Here is an 18,641-nt window from a genome sequence, read left to right on the forward strand (position 1 = left end):
AAGATTTTTCCTGCGCAAGACGGGATAAGGGAAGACGGAGACGACCACTGGCCACTGAGATGGTCGAGTGGAGGAAGGAATGGTAGCCCCGGGGGAGACGGGGAGAGTGGAAACGGAGAATGCAAAACTCAAGGCGATTCCTGAGTTAGAGCGCCAGTCATCTCGGCCGATGGGCTAGGCAGGAGCACGCGGCTCCCACCTGCGAAGGAGTCCTGAGCAAGAGTATTTTTTGGTACTAAGCAGGCAGAGGGGCACAGCAGCTCCCACCCGGGCGGTCCAGGTTGAATTCACACAAGTGGAGGCTGCCCCAAACACGGACGCGGCCGCCCAGGGAGCGCGGACGGAAGCGGAAACAGGCTCGGGCCTGATGACGGTGGGGGCCAGCGCCCGGAGGAGAGTCAGGCCGGCAGCAGCACCTTAACCGACCGGCGAGTAACCGCAGGTAAACCCACCTGGGAACTCCACAAGTTAAGCCAGATGGGAGCGGCCATGACGCACACGCCCCAGCGGAAGTGCTTGTCCCGCAGCCGGAAGCGGCGCTTCCTCCCCTCTAGGAGTTTTTCTTGGTGGCGGTGTTGTCTGGAGCCGGCCTGATCCTTTCCACCTTCCCGGGCTGTGGGAATCATGGAAACACGGCACGTTGAAATCTGTGGAATGCAGCTAGAGCGATGTTTAGAGGGATATTCCTGGGTTTAAATATTTACATCAGAAAAGAAGAAAGGTCTGAAACTAATTACCTAAAATTCCACACTTTTTTTTTTAATGTTTAGTTTTGGCTGGAGCAGCTGTGAAGAGATATCACACGTCCAAGGTAAGAGAAACCCAAGTAAGATGGTAGGTGTTGCAAGAGGGCATCAGAGGGCAGACACACTGAAACCATAATCACAGAAAACTAGTCAATCTAATCACACTAGGACCACAGCCTTGTCTAACTCAATGAAACTAAGCCATGCCCTTGTGGGGCCACCCAAGATGGGAGGGTCATGGTGGAGAGGTCTGACAGAATGTGGTCCACTGGAGAAGGGAATGGCAAACCACTTCAGTATTCTTGCCTTGAGAACCCCATGAACAGTATGAAAAGGCAAAATGATAGGATACTGAAAGAGGAACTCCCCAGGTCAGTAGGTGCCCAATATGCTACTGGAGATCTGTGGAGAAATAACTCCAGAAAGAATGAAGGGATGGAACCAAAGCAAAAACAACACGCAGTTGTGGATGTGACTGGTGATAGAACCAAGCTCCGATGCTATAAAGAGCAATATTGCATAGGAACCTTAATGTTAGGTCCATGAATCAAGGCAAATTGGAAGTGGTCAAACAGGAGATGGCAAGAGTGAAGACTGACATTCTAGGAATCAGTGAAATAAAATGGACTGGAATGGGTGAATTTAACTCAGATGACCATTATATCTACTACTTCAGGCAGGAATCCCTCAGAAGAAATGGAGTAGCCATCATGGTTAACAAAAGAGTCTGAAATGCAGTACTTGGATACAGTCTCAAAAATGACAGAATGATCTGTTTGTTTCCAAGGCAAACCATTCAGTATCACAGTACTCCAAGTCTATGCCCCAACCAGTAATGCTGAAGAAGCTGAAGTTGAACGGTTCTATGAAGACCTACAAGACCTTCTAGAACTAACACCCCAGAAAGATATCATTTTCATTATAGGGGACAGTAATGCAAAAGTAGGAAGTCGAGAAACACCTGGAGTAACAGGCAAACTTGGCCTTGGAGTATGGAATGAAGCAGGGCAAAGGCTAATAGAGTTTTGCCAAGAGAACGCACTGGTCATAACAAACTCCCTCTTCCAACACAAGAGAAGACTCTACATATGGACATCACGAGATGGTCAATACCAAAATCAGATTGATTATATTCTTTGCAGCCAAAGATGGAGAAGCTCTATACAGTCAGCAAAAACAAGACCGGGAGCTGACTGTGGCTCAGATCATGAGCTCCTTATTGCCAAATTCAGACTTAAATTGAAGAAAGTAGGGAAAACCACTAGGCCATTCTGGTATGACCTAAATCAAATCCCTTATGATTATACAGTGGAAGTGAGAAATAGATTTTAGGGCCTAGATCTGATAGATAGAGTGCCTGATGAACTATGGACTGAGGTTCGTGATATTGTACAGGAGACAGGGATCAAGACCATCCGCATGGAAAAGAAATGCGAAAAAGAAAACTAGCTGTCTGGGGAGTGCTTACAAATAGCTGTGAAAAGAAGTGAAAAGCAAAGGAGAAAAGGAAAGATAAGCATCTGAATGCAGAGTTCCAAAGAATAGCAAGAAGAGATAAGAAAGACTTCCTCAGCAATCAATGCAAAGAAATAGAGGAAAACAACAGAATGGGAAAGACTAGAGATCTCTTCAAGAAAATTAGAGATACCAAGGGGACATTTCATGCAAAGATGGGCTCGATAAAGGACAGAAATGGTATGGACCTAATAGAAGCAGAAGATATTAAGAAGAGGTGGCAAGAATACACAGGAGAACTGTACAAAAAAGATCTTCACAACCCAGATAATCATGATGGTGTGATCACTCACCTAGAGCCAGACATCCTAGAATGTGAAGTCAAGTGGGCCTTAGAAGGCATCACTATGAACAAAGCTGGTGGAGGTGATGGAATTCCAGTGGAGCTATTTCAAATCCTGAAAGATGATGCTGTGAAAGTGCTGCACTCAATATGCCAGCACATTTGGAAAACTCAGCAGTGGCCACAGGACTGGAAAAGGTCCGTTTTCATTCCAATCCCAAAGAAAGGCAATGCCAAAGAATGCTCAAACTACCACACAGTTGCACTCATCTCACACGCTAGTAAAGTAATGCTCAAAATTCTCCAAGCCAGGCTTCAGCAATACATGAACTGTGAACTTCCTGATGTTCAAGCTGGTTTTAGAAAAGGCAGAGGAACCAGAGATCAAATTGCCAACATCCGCTGGATCATGGAAAAAGCAAGAGAGTTCCAAAAAACACATCTATTTCTGCTTTATTGGTTATGCCAAAGCATTTGACTGTGTGGATCACAATAAACTGTGGAAAATTCTGAAAGAGATGGGAATACCAGACCACCTGACCTGCTTCTTGAGAAACCTATATGCAGGTCAGGAAGCAACAGTTAGAATAGGAAAAGGAGTACATCAAGGCTGTATATTGTCACCCTGCTTATTTAACTTATACGCAGAGTACATCATGAGAAATGCTGGGCTGGAAGAAGCACAAGCTGGAATAAAGATTGCTGGGAGAAATATCAATAACCTCAGGTATGCAGATGACACCACCTTTATGGCAGAAAGTAAAGAGGAACTCAAAAGCCTCTTGATGAAAGTGAAAGAGGAGAGTGAAAAAGTTGGCTTAAAGCACAACATTCAGAAAACGAAGGTCATGGCATCTGGTCCCATCACTTCATGGGAAATAGATGGGGAAACAGTGGAAACAGTATCAGATATTGGGGGGGGGGTGTCCAAAATCACTGCAGATGTTGATTGCAGCCATGAAATTAAAAGACGCTTACTCCTTGGAAGAAAAGTTACAACCAACCTAGATAGCATATCGAAAAACAGAGAAATTACTTTGCCAACAAAGGTCTGTCTAGTCAAAGTTATGGTTTTTCCAGTGGTCATGCATGGATATGAGAGTTGGAGTATAAAGAAAGCTGAGCACCGAAGAATTGATGCTTTTGAGCTGTGGTGTTGGAGAAGACTCTTGAGAGTCCCTTGGACTACAAGGAGATCCAACCAGTCCATTCTAAAGATCAGCCCTGGGTGTTCTTTGGAAGGAATGATGCTAAAGCTGAAAGTCCGGTACTTTGGCCACATCATGCAAAGAGTTGACTCATTGGAAAAGACTCTGGTGCTTGGAGGGGGTGTGGGTTGGGGGCAGGAGGAAAAGGGGACTACAGAAGATGAGATGGCTGGATGGCATCACCGATTCGATGGACGTGAGTTTGAGTGAACTCCGGGAGATGGTGATGGACAGCGAGGCCTGGTGTGCTGCAATTCATGGGGTGGCAAAAAGTCGGACACGACTGAGCGACTGAACTGAACTGAACTGAGTCTTCCTTGCGGGGAGGCTTTCTGTATTTGAGGAGAGTTGGGAGATATCCTCAAGCTGTGAGCGGGCTTCTCATTGCCATGGCTTCTCCTGTTGCAAAGCACAGGCTCTAGGGTACAGCTGGCTTCTGTAGTTACGGGCTGCAGGTCTCCAGAACCAGGCTCAGCTGCCTCATAGCATGTCGGATCTTCTTAGACCAAGGATTGACTCCATGTCCCCTGCATTGGCAGATGAATTCTCAACCACTGGGCCACCAGAGAAGCCCCCAAAATCCTTCACTTCAGTTGCTCAGTCGTGTCTGACTCTGCGACCCCATGGACGCCAGGCTTCCCTGTCCGTCACCAACTCTCAGAGCTTGCTCAAACTCATGTCTATCAAGTCAGTGATGCCATCCAAGCATCTCATCCTCTGCCGTCCCCTTCTCCTGCCTTCAATCTTTCCCAGCATCAGGATCTTTTTTAATGGTTAATTCCTTGCATCAGGTGGCCAAAGTATTGGAGCTTCAGCATCAGTCCTTCCAATGAATATTCAGGACTGATTTCCTTTACCATTGATTGGTTGGATATCCTTGCTGTCCAAGGGACTCTCAAGAGCCTTCTCCAACACCACAGTTCAGAAGCATCAATAATTTGTGCTCAGCTTTTTTTATGGTCCAACTCTCACATCCATGAATGATAACTGGAAAACTCACAGGTTTGACTAGGTGCACCTTTGTCAGCAATAGTAACAGCTCCGCTTTTTTAATACACTGTCCAGGTTGGTCATAGCTTTTCTTCCAAGAAGCAAGCGTCTTTTAATTTCACGGCTGCAGTCACCATCTGCTGTGATTTTGGAGCCCCTCAAAACAAAGTCTGTCATTGTTTCCATTATTTCCCCATCTATTTGCCATGAAGTGTTGGGACCAGATACCATGATCTTAGTTTCCTGAATCTTGAGTTTTAAGCCAACTTTTTCACTCTCCTCTTTCACTTTCATCAAGAGGCTTTTCAGTTCCTCTTCACTTTCTGCCATAAGGGTGGTGTCATCTGCATATCTGGCGTTATTAATATTCCTCCTGGCAGTCTTGTTCCCAGCTTGTGCTTCTTCCAGCCCAGCATTTTGGATGATGTACTCTGCATAGAAGTTAAATAAGCAGGGTGACAAGAAACAGCCTAGATGTACTCCTTCCTCAATTTGGAACCAGTCCGTTGTTCCATGTCTGATTCTAACTGCTGCTTCTTGACCTGCATACAGATTTCTCAGAAGACACGTTAAGGTGGTCTGGTATTCCCATCTCTTGAAGAATTTTCCACACTTTGTTGTGATCCACACAGTCAAAGGCTTTAGTGTAGTAAATAAAGCAGAAGTAGATGTTTTTCTGGAACTTTGTTTTTTCAATGATCCAACAATCATGGCAATTTGATCTGTTTCTCTGCCTTTTCTATATCCAGCTTGAACATGTAGAAGGTCTCTTTTCACGTACTGTTGAAGCCTGGCTTGGAGAATTTTGAGCATTATTTTGCTAGTGTGAGAGATGAGTGCAGTTGGGCAGTAGTTTGAACATTCTTTGACACTGCTTTTCTTTCACATTGGAATGAAAACTGACATTTTCCAGTCCTGTGGCTACTGCTGAGTTTTCCAAATTTGCTGGCATATTGAGCATAGCACTTTCACAGCATCATCTTTTAGGATATGAAATAGTTCAGCTGGAATTCCATCACCTCCACTAGCTTTTTTCATAGTGATGCTTCCTAAGGCCCACTTAACTTTGCATTCCAGGACGTCTGGCTCTAGGTCAGTGATCACACCATTGTGGTTATCTGGTCTTTAAGGTCTTTTTTGTATAGTTCTTCTGTGTATTCTTGCCACCTTTTCTTAGTATGTTCTGCTTCTGTTAGGTCCATACCGGTTGTCCTGTATTGTGTCCATCTTTGCATGAAACGTCCCCTTGGAATCTAATTTTCCTGAAGAGATCTCTAGTTTCTCCCAGTCTGTTGTTTTCCTCTATTTGTTTGCATTGATCACATAGGAAGACTTATATCCTCTTGCTGTTCTTTGGAACTCTGCATTCAGATGGCTACGTCTTTCCTTTTCTCCTGTGCCTTTCGCTTCTCTTCCTTTCTGTTATTTGTAAGGCCTCCTCAACCATTTTGCCTTTTGTTTTGTTTTTGCCAAAATCCTTTCAAGTAGATAAGACAAACCACCCAACTTTAAAATGGGCAAAAGATGACATAGATTCTCCATATCATCATTCAGTGTGCATATGCGTGCTCAGTCATGTTAGACTCTTTGCAACCCCCTTGCTTGACTCTTCTGTCCATGGGATTCTCCCAGCAAGAGTAATGGAGTGGGTTGCCATTTCCTTCTCCAGGGATCTTCCACCTGTTCCCAGGGATTGAACCCAGGATGTCTCCAGTGGCTCCTGCACTGGCAAGCAGATTCGCTACTGCTGAGCCACCTGGGGAGTCCCATCTTCAGTAGGCAAATACAAATTAGAAGCATAGACACCCATATATGCCACTGGAGTGGATTAGATTTTAGAAGTGTCACCATACTACATGTTGATAAGGATGTGGACCATTTGAACCCTGACAGTGGCAAGAGAGGCGATAACCATGATGAAGAACTTTTGGGCAATTTCTTATAAAATTAAGACTCATGTATCTTATAATCCAGCAATTAAGTTCCTAGACAGTTACACAAGTGAAATAAAGAGGCAAGTCCAAATACTTTTACACAAATGCTAACTTTTATTCATAACAGCCAAAATTGGAAACCCCAATTTCTACCAGCAGATGAATGAATAATAAATGATGTTCACCTTCACCCATACAATGGAACACTACTCACAAACAGCTCTGGAAACACAGAGCTACTTGGTTTAGTCTTTAAAACATGGCAAAGTGGAAGAAGTCAGACACACAGGATTACATGCCATATGAATCTATTTACGTGAAGTCCTGCAACAGGCAGAATGAATGCATACTAACAAAGTGTTTACTTGGGCCTGAAGTGGGACCTGGGAAAGGGCAAAAGGGAACATTTTTTGGGTGACAGAAGTGTTGTTTTTCTTGTGATGATGGTTACACATGTATATGGATTTGCCAAAATTCTGTACACTTAAAATGGGTGTATTACTATATGGCAACTGGACCTCAACCAAAGTTGGTTAAAATGGTCTGGTAATACGTTTCTATACCATTTGAAACATCTGTTATGGGTGAGTTTTCCAACAATGGAGTACTATATGCTCTTTACCCACTCAAGGCTTCTAGAATTGCTGGAATTTAAGAACTGAAGATATATCCTCATGGGCAATACATTCTGACAGCATTTCAAAACTGGTTTATGTTCAGATAAAAGAAATTCAGATGCAACAACTAACAATTCTGCTAGACAGTTATCCACCATGTGATATAACTCACCTGCTTTAGATCAGAGAGAGATCCTCCAGGCCTCCTGTTTCTCCAGAGTCTCTCCCAGACCACCCTCTTCTCTAGGTGACAAGTGTCTACTTGTCCAGTTCACTGTCACCTCCTCCATGAAGCCACCTTACATCTCCACACCAAAGTAACTGCCTCCTGACCTACACCCCTGCACAATTGGAAACATACTTCAACTCCAATATTGAACTCAGCCTGCCATGACCTTTCTGCCTGCCCCATCAGACTATGGATGACTTCAGGACAGATGGTGTCTCATTCACCTTGATTTCCAAGTATTTAGCACTGGTCCTTTTGAACAATACATTTTCAGATCAGTGACAAAGTGAGCTGGAGAACAGGGAGAGGGGGAAGAAGTTAGGCTCAACCATGGAATTATTAAGACAGAAGAAAGTCATGAAGTGTATCAGGACTGTGTACCCTCTGAGTGAATAAGAGATATACAGAACACTAGGTGAAGATGCAGGGAAGGCAATGGCACCCCACTCCAGTATTCTTGCCTGGAAAATCCCATGGATGGAGGAGCCTGGTAAGCTGCAGTCCATGGGGTCGCAAAGAGTCGGACACGACTGAGCGACTTCACTTTCACTTTTCACTTTCATGCATTGGAGAAGGCAATGGCAACCCACTCCAGTGTTCTTGCCTTGAGAATCCCAGGGACGGGGGAGCCTGGTGGGCTGCCGTCTATGGGGTCGCACAGAGTCGGACACGACTGAAGCGACTTAGCAGCAGCAGCAGCAGGTGAAGATGAGCGCTGCCCCACAGCCCCCCAAGCGAGTGGACAGTCATTCACAGACAAACTCTAAAGGCAAAACATACAAGAGGCCAGTCTCACTCTGGCTACTGCCTGCAAGTGTCGAATGCATTATGAACAGAGATGTCAGCAGGGCGAAGAGGAGGTATTTCCAGTAGACCAGCAGACTACACTGTCAGAAAACAAAAAAGCAGTGACAAAAAAATTTTTTTTAATGTTTTAAATAACAGTGTAGAGAGGACAAAGCAAGAGAGGTGCCAAGTGCACACTTGGCTGTGCTTTTTCTTGCCCTGCTCCAGATACCAGGGACACACAAATCATGAGATACACTCATGGTCCTTAACAATGAGAGAGCACACACAACAATTAGAGCAAGAACAGTAATGAGGCGAATGGCCACTGAGGATCAGAAGCAGCAGAGGGGTAGCGGGCTGAGCCCAACACGCAGCTTGGGATGGGTCTTGACTCGTGATGGGTCATCAGCCAGATGAGAGGGGGCACTTGGGCCTCGGCTGGGAGGCAGGAGCGCCCGGATGAGGGGGCACGTCCAGCAGTTGGTGCTACCTCTGCAACCTGGAGTGAACTGGGGGCAGATGAGGCTCCAGGAAGCCTTTGGATGCAAGGCAGGGCGTCCGGAATTTCTCCTAAGGACCACAGGAAAACCAAGTTGTGGTTTTAGGTAAGAAAGTTATCTTTCTCTAGCTTGCCTTTCTGACAGATCAAAAATGGCTGAGGAACACTCTTTTAAAAGTTATAAAATTAGATACGTAACTCTGCTTTAAAAGGGATTTAACTCAAGGGTGAATTGTTATTGTGCAGTGGAAGAGAATCTTCTTCCCCTAAGGCCAAGCTCCTCCCTCCCACACCCACAGCTCTCCCATAACTGATCCAGCTCCATGTCAGCTGTCCAACTGTGTGGCTCTCCTGCATGTTCTCCCAACAGAGGACAGCAGGCCCCACTGTGGCCAAGTGAGAGGTGGCAGCCCTGCCCGTCCATGACAATGGAAAATGCTGACTCCTCCAAAGCCTCATGAGTCAGGGCCCTTGCCACTTGTTTCCAGCATCACTAAGTGAGCCAGAGGATAATTAGAAGTCTGTATGCCCCTCCAGGCCTCCACACGTCTCCCCCAAGTGTACGGCTGTCTGACTTAAGGGAAGGCCCTCCTGGGGAGCCTCCTGACTGCTGTTAAAGTCTGGGGGTGGGGTGAACTCTTTCCCATACTGACTACACTCGTAGAGTTTCTCCTCAGTGTGGATCTTCTGGTGCTGAAGGAAGTTTGACCTCTGAATGAAGCCTTTCCCACAATAACTGCACACATAGGGTTTCTCTCCAGTGTGAATAATCTGGTGCAGGAGTAGCTTTGAGCTCTGAATAAAGGCTTTCCCGCAGTCCTTGCACTCGAAGGGCCTGTCCCCAGAGTGGATCTTCTGGTGCTCAGTGAGGTGTGCTTTCTGGAGAAAGGCTTTCCCACACTCCTTGCACTCGTACACCCTCTCCCCGGTGTGGATCTTCTGGTGTCGAATAAGGTAGGAACTCAGGAAGAAGGCCTTCCCACACTCGTTGCACTCGTAGAGCTTCTCCCCGGTGTGGATCCTCTGGTGTTGCGTGAAGTTGGACGTCTGGCTGAAGCGCTTCCCACACTCGTTGCAGACGTATGGCCGCTCCCCGGTGTGGATGCGCTGGTGCTGGATGAGCTTTGAGCTCCGGATGAAGGCCTTGCCACACTCGTTGCACTCGAAGGGCCGCTCCCCGGTGTGGATCCTCTGGTGCTCAATGAGGTCTGAGCGGTGGCGGAAGGCCTTGCCACAGTCCTGGCACTCGTACTGCCTCACCTCTGTGTGGACCTGGAAGTGCCGGATGAGGCTGGAGCTCCGGATGAAGGCCTTGCCGCACTCGTTGCACTCGTACGGCCGCTCCCCTGTGTGAATCCTCTGGTGCCGGATGAGCAATGAGCTCTGGCTGAAGCCCTTCCCACACTCCTTGCACTCAAAGGGCCTCTCGCGGGTGTGGACCCGCTGGTGGCGGATCAGGTCTGAGCTGTGACAGAATGCCTTCCCACACTGAGCGCACTTGAAGGGCCTTTCTCCCGTGTGTACTTTCTGATGCTCCATGAGATCCGTGTAGAGAACGAAGTCCTTGCCACACGCATTACACACATACAGCCTCTCCTCGCCATGAGCATGGTGATGCTCCACCAGGTGGGAGCTCTGGCTGAAGCCCTTCCCACACTCATCACACCTGTGAGCTTTCTCCCCAGCATGAGAAGCCTGATGTCTGGCCAGGCCTGGGTTAAACGGGAAGCTGCCACAGGCCTCGTGCTGGGGGGCCTCCCCCTCGATCAACTCTCTCTGAAGCAGGAGGAGGTCTGGGCTCAGGAGAGGGCTCCCCTCAGACTTACTCCCCACCTGTGCTCCCTCTGCCGTTTGTATCTTCCAGTGGGTGACTGTCACCTGCTGGAAACCCCCTTCCTGCGAGGTGCAGCTCCGCAGGCTCTGTGCATCCAGGTTTCCTAAAAGCCTCCCGAGTCTGGGGTCAGGGCCCCTCCCAGACGTGGGGGCTGTGAGCTCCATCACTGGGAGGGTTTCAGACACTGCCTTCTGCAGGTTCCCACGCCCAGAAACCCAGGCTCCGAGTCCCCTTCTGGTCACCAGTCAGCATCTGAAATAAAGCAGAATAAGATCATCTTTCCCCTTCATTACGAGATGGGAATCTGCTGGAGCAGATGGGGTGAACTGTGCACCTGGAGCAGCAGTCAGCACAGCGCTCGGCTCAGCCCACTGGCCTCTCCACTGGTGTAGGGGGCTCCACCACCAACACCAGTTTCAGGGGACAGATGAGCTGATGGGCAGGGATGGGTCTGGACTCCACTTAAAATCAAGACATGTTTTCTAAGAAATACAGGAAGACTGCTCCGACCCCCACTCAGCCACCTGCCCAGCTGAGACGCTGGATGGGTGAGACTCACACGAGCTCTGGCCTGTTAACCCTGCTCCCCTGCCCTCTCCTTCCTCCACCACATGTGCCCTCTAGCCCTCCCGTCGGGGCAGAGCTCAACCTGCTTCCTGATGGGTGTCTCTGTTCCTGCCACCAGAGCTCTCACGTTTATAACCACCTGCCTGACGGGCCCTGGGGGCTGCCAGCAGCTCCCACACCTCACTAACTCTCCCGTGAGACCATCTCCTGGCTTCTCTCAAGAGTCCAACAGCACTCCCCACCCCAGGGATGATGGCCTTGTGGCTTCTTTCAATGAGAAAACAGAAGCAATGAAATGAGGACACCCACTTTCTCCCACATTTACCACGCTACCAGTGTTGGTGCCCACACCACGCCCGCCCTCCGTACTGGGTTAAATATCCTCCATGGAATCAGAGGTAAACATGTCCACCTGTGCACCCTGCACCTGCCCAGCAGCAGAGTCTGGGGTGGGAATCGTCACCACAGCACTATGCAGTCACCAGAACATCCATCAGCAGGAGAGGGCCAACTGAGGTGTCCTCCAGCAAGGAGGGCAACCATGCACCAGAGCACAGGTGGACCTCCTGGGGTGACACCAAGCCCAGGAGCTCAGTGTGTGATCCTACTTCCGTGGAGGTCAGACCCAGACAAAGCTGGCCATGGTGGAAAATTCTAGTCACGGATGGTCTTTAGGAAGAAGATGGTGCTTGTGAGTGCAGGGGGGCCACGCTGCACAGGTGTGTCTGCCATGGAAAAACCTGTGCTTAGGGAACCTCACACCATTTCTGGGACGTGCCTTCAGCTCTGGAATTCTTGCCCCAGCAGAAAATTTCTCCTTCAGCAAGAATTTGCCGAGGGGACGCCCTCTCTACTGCCAGCCCTCTGCCACAACCCATCTGCCATCTCACAGGGCAGCAGGTCAGAGACCAGCCTGGCCTGAGTGACTCCCTGCAAAGGGTTGCACACAATGTCAACCAGGCTCAGGAAAGCTTTAGAAGCTTGGGAAAACTTTGTCTCCACCTCACTCAGGTTGTTGGCAGAACATGGTTCCCTGTGGTCATGGAACAGCCCCTTGGGAGCACCGGCACCTTCCAGGCAGGAGCAGCTCAGACACCCTCTCCTTTTCTTCTGCAACCAGCTGCACAAACCCTGCTTTCCAAGGGTTCCTGATGAGTCCCGCCTCTTGTCAAATGACCGAAAAGAGCCCTCCCTCGTGTCAGGAGGAGTGCAGAACCCTGCCTGTCATACCCCAGTGGGGTCCTGGCCCATGACAGAGCCCAGAGTGCCCCAGTCTCCATGTGGGGCAACTCTGAAGGGTCGTCCAGCCCCCTGCTGCCCCATCCCACCTTGCTCATAGGTGCTCCCTCCCCAGCTGAGCCCAGTTCCCAGGAGCTCCCCCCAAGATGACCCCACAGGACCACTTCTCTCCCCAAATCTGCACCACTGGGAAGCAGACCAACTGCTGTGCAGCCTCACAGAGATGCCCCCAAATCCCCGAGGGCAAGGATGTGCCCCTGAGGACAGAGCCAGTGGTGGGGAGCTGCTGAGGGCAGGAGGGCTCCCCAGGTTCCTCCCAACAGGCTGCTTTCCTTCTCGAGTGACAGCTTGCATCTAGTGCACAGTCTCCCTGGGCTCCTCTGCCCACCTAACCATACCATTCCCATCACCCAGAGGCCCCCCTCTAAGGGGAACTGTCTCTTATTATAATTCTGCAGTGTTCAATTTCATTTCAATGGAATCATATGGTTGTGTCTGCTTTTTATTCAATAGGCACCCACTTTTTTTTACAGAGCTAGAATTCACACATCATAAAATCCACGATTTTAAAGCACACATTTCAGTGCTTCTTAGCATATTACTAAGGTTGTAGAACCTTCCACACTAATTTGAGCAACGTGAAGACACCCCCCCACCCACCCACCCCAGGTGTCTGCTAACGCTGAGCACCACACCGGGAGGCCACCTGTGTTGCATGGACCTCAGCTCAGCGCAGGCAGCCTTCACTGCGTTAACACAATGCGGTGTCCTTTCCACAATTCTGCCCTTCACCCCAAGGGGCTGGCAGCTCAGAGCTGGGCACAGTCCTGTGCCTGTCTTCTGGCCAACAGAGGTCCTCGTTCCCGCTGAGCCTTGGGACTCCTTCGTTTCAGTGGCTACAGCTCAGGCCACCCTTGGAGACTCCTGGGAACTGCTGACGCTGTGGACCAGTGACTGCCTGTGCTCAGGGCTCCTCCCCTTCTTGAGTGGACACATTCACGTGGTCATCTGCTCTTGCTGGGGGAGGAGGCAGCATCTGGGGAGGCCGAAACCTGTTAAGTTTAGACTGTGGCTGTGTGGACACACACTGGTGTAGAGAGAAGGCCACAGGCCAGGGATCCTGGCTCCAGCTGGAGGCAGCAATTGAGCTCGGCCTAGCGTGGGGGCCAGAGGGCCAGCTGGTCAGCTACGGCAGACATGAGGCTGCCCAGTGTCCCTACTTCGAGTGACAGAAATCCCTCCAGAAATTTCAGTGGACAAAGAGTCAGCAGTGAACCATCACATTTCCTGAAGTCCCTTGATGTCAGGGGTGACCTGTGACTGATTCCAGCATGCCACCCTCTCGCCCAACCCCTGGGACATGCACGAGGCCACACTGCAGGCTCCTAGGGGACAGGACCCTCCCTCTGCCTGAGATGGTATACCAGAAACCAAGTTTCCTGTTGGGAACACTCGTTTTGAATCTCTGCTACAGCAAGAGGAACCCACGCTTAGATAATGCTGTTAGACAACCTGACTATTCAGATGCAACACTCCCTGTGATGATGAAGACACTGAGCCAATAGCTGACAGTAAGAGTGAGAAGCTGCAAGTCTACGCGAGGCGTTTCTCTCCATGTGAGGTTTGCAACACAGCTTCCTGGAGCAGTGGCCCTCTTGGGCACGCTGTGACACAGCATTTCTGACCACTGCCCGGTGACATTCACTGACACTGTTCTTCTGAGTTAAAGGCCCACTAACTTGATTTAAATATTTTTCCTGCTTACAGAAATTACTTTAGTTATTTTTTCAAGGCATAAGGGTAAACTATGCTAGTTGAGAAAAACTTTGGCTAAAATTATTCTTAACCCCAGTACTCAGATTACACATTGACGTTTTCCTCTAGTGTTTTTTTCTGCACCAATGTATTATGAAATGAGGACCACACTCCTCAGTCTCATATCCTATTTTACTTCACTTTTATACTGTCCATTCTGAGCAATTACAGACATAAGACCCACACTGTAAGAACACTTCAAGTGGTAAACAAAAACAAGGATAATCCCCAACAATCCCAGAGACCAATGCAAGCTGTTCAGTTTATACACATTCATCCAGGCTTTGGCTTAAACAAAAATGACACATTTACTTCCTTGCGTGCCATCTGTAGGTATAAACACGGGGTCACATGTACCTGTCCATCTGTACACCCTCCCCTGACTTCTAACACGTTCCCTGCATCCTTCAAGTTCATTCATACGGGGCCCTGGCGCTCTGAGGCCCCACTATGCTTCAGATGCCGGAGGTGCCCCTGGTGTCATGAGGAACGACATTCCCTGAAGTACTCAGCCCACCTCCCTCCCCCAGACTAGGGGAAGGAGTTAGCCGAATGAAAGGTCTGGGAGAATAACTAGGCACACAGCACCCAGCCTCGTCCACTGGGGCACAGGTCCTGCTGCTCTGGGCCAGGAGTGCAGTGCTGCGGAGAGGCTGCAGCAATCCAGCGCCTCCTGTGGGCAGGCAGGACACAGCCTAATGGGCACTTAGCCTAGAGGTCCAGCATCCGTCCAACCAAGGCTTGGACAAGTAGCGAGCTGAACTTTCGCTCTTCATGGGCCTCACTGGTGCAGATTTGGGAGGGCAGGGGTGCTACTGATGAGTGACCCTCAACCCCAAATAGGCACTGCTGAACTGGCCTGCACAGTCTCAGGCACAGCTCCAAACCTTGCGAGGCAGCCATGACCTCGATTATTTACTCTATTTTACAGAGACTGAGAAAGTCAATTACCCAAGGCTGCTAAGCCAGTCAGTGGCAGAGCTTAGGTTCAGAGTCAGGCCTGTCTGCCTCCAGAGTCCGTTCTCAAAGATGTTTTTCCCTCCCCAAGTGTGATGTTGCTGTTACAGGGTATTTTGCTTAGAGCAGCTGGGATTGGTATTCTACAAGTAAGCTTATATTTTAAATCTTTTTTTTTTTTTAATCCAAAAACAGGGAGTATATTCGGTTTTTTGTTTTGGAGGTGATATTTCCTGATTTTTTTTGTTGTTGTTTAAAAGGACTGTTATACCACCTGAAAACAGGCTTATGTCTATTTATAAGAATATAGCTTTAAAATGTATGCCTTTGGGACTTCCCTGGTGGTCCAGTGGATAAGACTCCAAGCTCCCAGTGCAAGGAGTCCAGGGTTTGATCCCTGGTCCAGGGAACTAGATCCCACATGCCACAACTAAGAGTTCACGTGCTGAAACTAAAGATCCTACGTGCCACAACTAGGACTTGGCACAGCCAAATAAATAAACATTTAAAATAAATAAAAAAAATGTGTGCCTTTTCGTGATTTTCATAATTTTAACTTTTCAGGAAGTTTTTAAAATTAAATATACCTTGCTTCGAATAAACATTTATCTGAATATCAGCAATTTTTCAGTTTCTCCTAATACCTTTTTTCCCCTGTGAATTCAAATAAAGTTAAATTGATAATTTTTCATTTAAAAAACCTGAATGAAGCAAATGAAGTAAAAATATATCACACTGCTGGTTCCATAATGTCTGGGGCTAACATGGCCCTCCCTTCTGTTAGAACTTGCTAGACAAAATATAACACGATATTGTTGATGTTGAGATGGGGAGAGCCTCAGAGCTGGGAGTGAAGCCTATAAGCCGCCAGAGTGGCTCTGAGACGGGAGGGGGCAGTGCCCACTGCAGGGGCGGGAAGCTGTTTGCGCACACACACTAGTAAAGGGGTGTTACAAACCTTGGGCTGGCAAGTTACCAGCTTTGCTGTCTGCTGCTTACAGTCTAAAGAAAGGAAGCAGGTAGGTGTGCAGAGCTCCACCCTTGGGAGCAGCAGAAAAAGGACAATAAAAGGGCACCCAAGGAAGACAAGGACTAGAGCTGCAGGAGAATCTGCACCCCCGCGCGGCCCCACGGCCGCCAGTGTCACCAACCTGCACTGGTGCCACCACAGACACGGCGGGGACCAAGTGCCCGGCACGTGCTTTTCTTATTTCCTGTGTTCAACACACAATCATCCATGAGGTTCGGGGAGGTGACTGGCTTACAGCTGAGCCAGCTGCTAGCTGCGGTCTCCTCCCCCCACCACCCCACAGCCATCTGAGTTTTGCTCCCAGGGCTCTGCCCAGATGTCAATGGTCTTCGCCTTTCCTGAGCAGTTCAGTGTCCTTTCACCGGTCATATTCCACAACCCGAGGCAGCACTAGACGTGCCCGACAGCTCCCTGAACTGCTTCAAGGCCCTGCCCTATTATGGGTCAGCTGCTTCTCTGAGAACCTCTTCCATTACCAGCTTGTGAACGCGGTCTGGGCTTTCTCAGCTCTGCCCTGCAAGCCTTACCATCCCTAAGGCCTTTGCAAGAGAAATCCATCCCCATCTCTCCAGGAGATACTGGAGCTACGAAGTTAGGCTTGTGAAAAGACATAGCAACCTCGCCCAGCCCCGCCCCATTTCTCTGGTATCTTCCACATGAGTGATGCTGTAGCTATTGGCATTATTAAGATACCGTTATTGTTACATCTAACGAAAGTCCCACCTCCGTGGACAGGACCAAGTCCTGTCATTCACTGGGACTGGAGCTCAGGGGAAAGACATGCTCCAGAGAGGGCACTGCGGCCTGATTAAGAGCATGAGCTCTATAGACAAACAGCCCGAGTTCAAACGGGCCTCCAGCTAACACTCCCGGGAACACAGAGAGGCATGCTACTCAGGCCCTGAGGCTCCCATGACTACGATGCAGCCACTGCATGAGGGGTAAGACGTCCAGAGCACCTGCAGAGACGGTCTCCAGGACTGATACGACTCGAGAAAAGGACGGCGCCGCCCATCATCTGGAGGGGATTCTCTTCTTTACCTCTACCCCGCCAGGGCAGCGGTGCCGGCTCTGCACCTCCTCCAGCACGGGCAGGCTCGAGGCGCCGGTCACTCTCCCAGCATCATCTGGAGAGCTCCCTCGGGCTCCAGGGAGAGGCCGGCTGGCTTGCAACAAAAGAGCAGCACTACCCGCACCGTGCCCCTCACCTACCCCCAGGCCACCCCAGAGCAGGCAGTGGGCTTGAGAGCCGCGACACAGACGCTGAAGCTGGGGGCTCTACGCCTGGGGTGTGTGGCCCCTGGAGCCAGGGAAAGGAACCAAGAGAGTGGGATTTACCCACACGTTCCCTGGGGAGAGAAGCTGCGGGACCCGGGCCGGACCGCAGTCCGGCGGGGGCGGCCGTGACGGCTGCTGGGAGCCGGGCTCACCGAGCCCGAGGCTCCGGGACCCCCGTGCGAGGCCGGCCGCGCTCAGCCCGCCCGTCCACCCGACCGGAGGACCCTGCTGACCCGCTCGGGGCCCGGAACGCGCCACTCACCCGGCGCCCAACGGCGAGAGGACGCCGGCGCCCCGCACGCGGACTGCCAGCCGCCCGCCCCGCAGACCGGCCGACAAAGCCTGCACAGGAGCCCGCACGCCGCGGCCGGAAATCGGCCTAAGGGCCCGCCCGGAGAGCTTCCGGTGCCGCTCTAGGCGTTCCGGGGCCGGCCGGCCTCTCTGTGGTGCACACTTCCGGCCGGGTGCAGCTGGCAGGGATCCGAGTCCAGGGGCAGGCGAGACTTCACCTCCCGCGTCTCCGCAGCTCTGAGCGCCGCCTGTCCCCCAAGAGTTAATTGGCTTCCAGTTAGCTGTAAATCCCGACAGTAAAAACGTCGGCAGGCGGAGCTCCCTGCGCCCATCGCCCCGGCGCCCCAGAGCGTGCGCCCGCCCTCCACCTTCGGGCTTGGTCGGAGCGCCGCCCCTCTGAGAGGCGAGGTCTGGCGTAGCGCGGCCGCCGAGGGCTTTCTCCTGCTTCCCGCAGCGGGCAGCGATTCCCGAGACTTCCCGCGTCTTCCCTTCCCTCTTCAGCCACGAGGAGTGCCCTCTGACTTAGTCCTTTTACGGTCCAGGGACTAACGCTGGAGAAGCCAGGTCACTTGAGGTCACACAGCTAGTGAGTGGCCAGGCCGATCGCCTCTAGGGCCACGCTCCTGCCCCGGCTATGTTGTTGGTCCTGTGGGCGCAAGGATGGCCTCTGGGGACAGTCGTGGGAAATGCCATCTATCCCACCCCCACCCCACCTCCCGGGTGGAACAGCAGGCATCCAATTAACCATCAACTGGAGCTGGGGAACAGCAGCATTCACAAGCATCAGCTCTGTCGGAGTAAGATGCCAGGAGCAAGCAAG

General features: G+C 50.3%; 1 protein-coding gene across 1 annotated transcript; it reads right to left on the reverse strand.

Moving 5' to 3' along the window:
- Positions 1-6,770: 6,770 nt before the first annotated feature.
- Positions 6,771-18,193, reverse strand: ZNF623 (zinc finger protein 623). Its single transcript, XM_069599712.1, has 2 exons — positions 17,793-18,193; positions 6,771-10,896 (listed from the first exon to the last, which is right to left on the reverse strand). Exon 2 carries the CDS (start codon positions 10,806-10,808, stop codon positions 9,324-9,326), a length of 1,485 nt encoding a protein of 494 aa, XP_069455813.1. The 5' UTR covers positions 10,809-10,896; positions 17,793-18,193; the 3' UTR covers positions 6,771-9,323.
- Between the last annotated feature and the right edge of the window lie 448 nt (positions 18,194-18,641).

Source organism: Ovis canadensis, chromosome 9 (assembly GCF_042477335.2).
Source record: "Ovis canadensis isolate MfBH-ARS-UI-01 breed Bighorn chromosome 9, ARS-UI_OviCan_v2, whole genome shotgun sequence".
Classification (NCBI taxonomy): domain Eukaryota; kingdom Metazoa; phylum Chordata; class Mammalia; order Artiodactyla; family Bovidae; genus Ovis; species Ovis canadensis.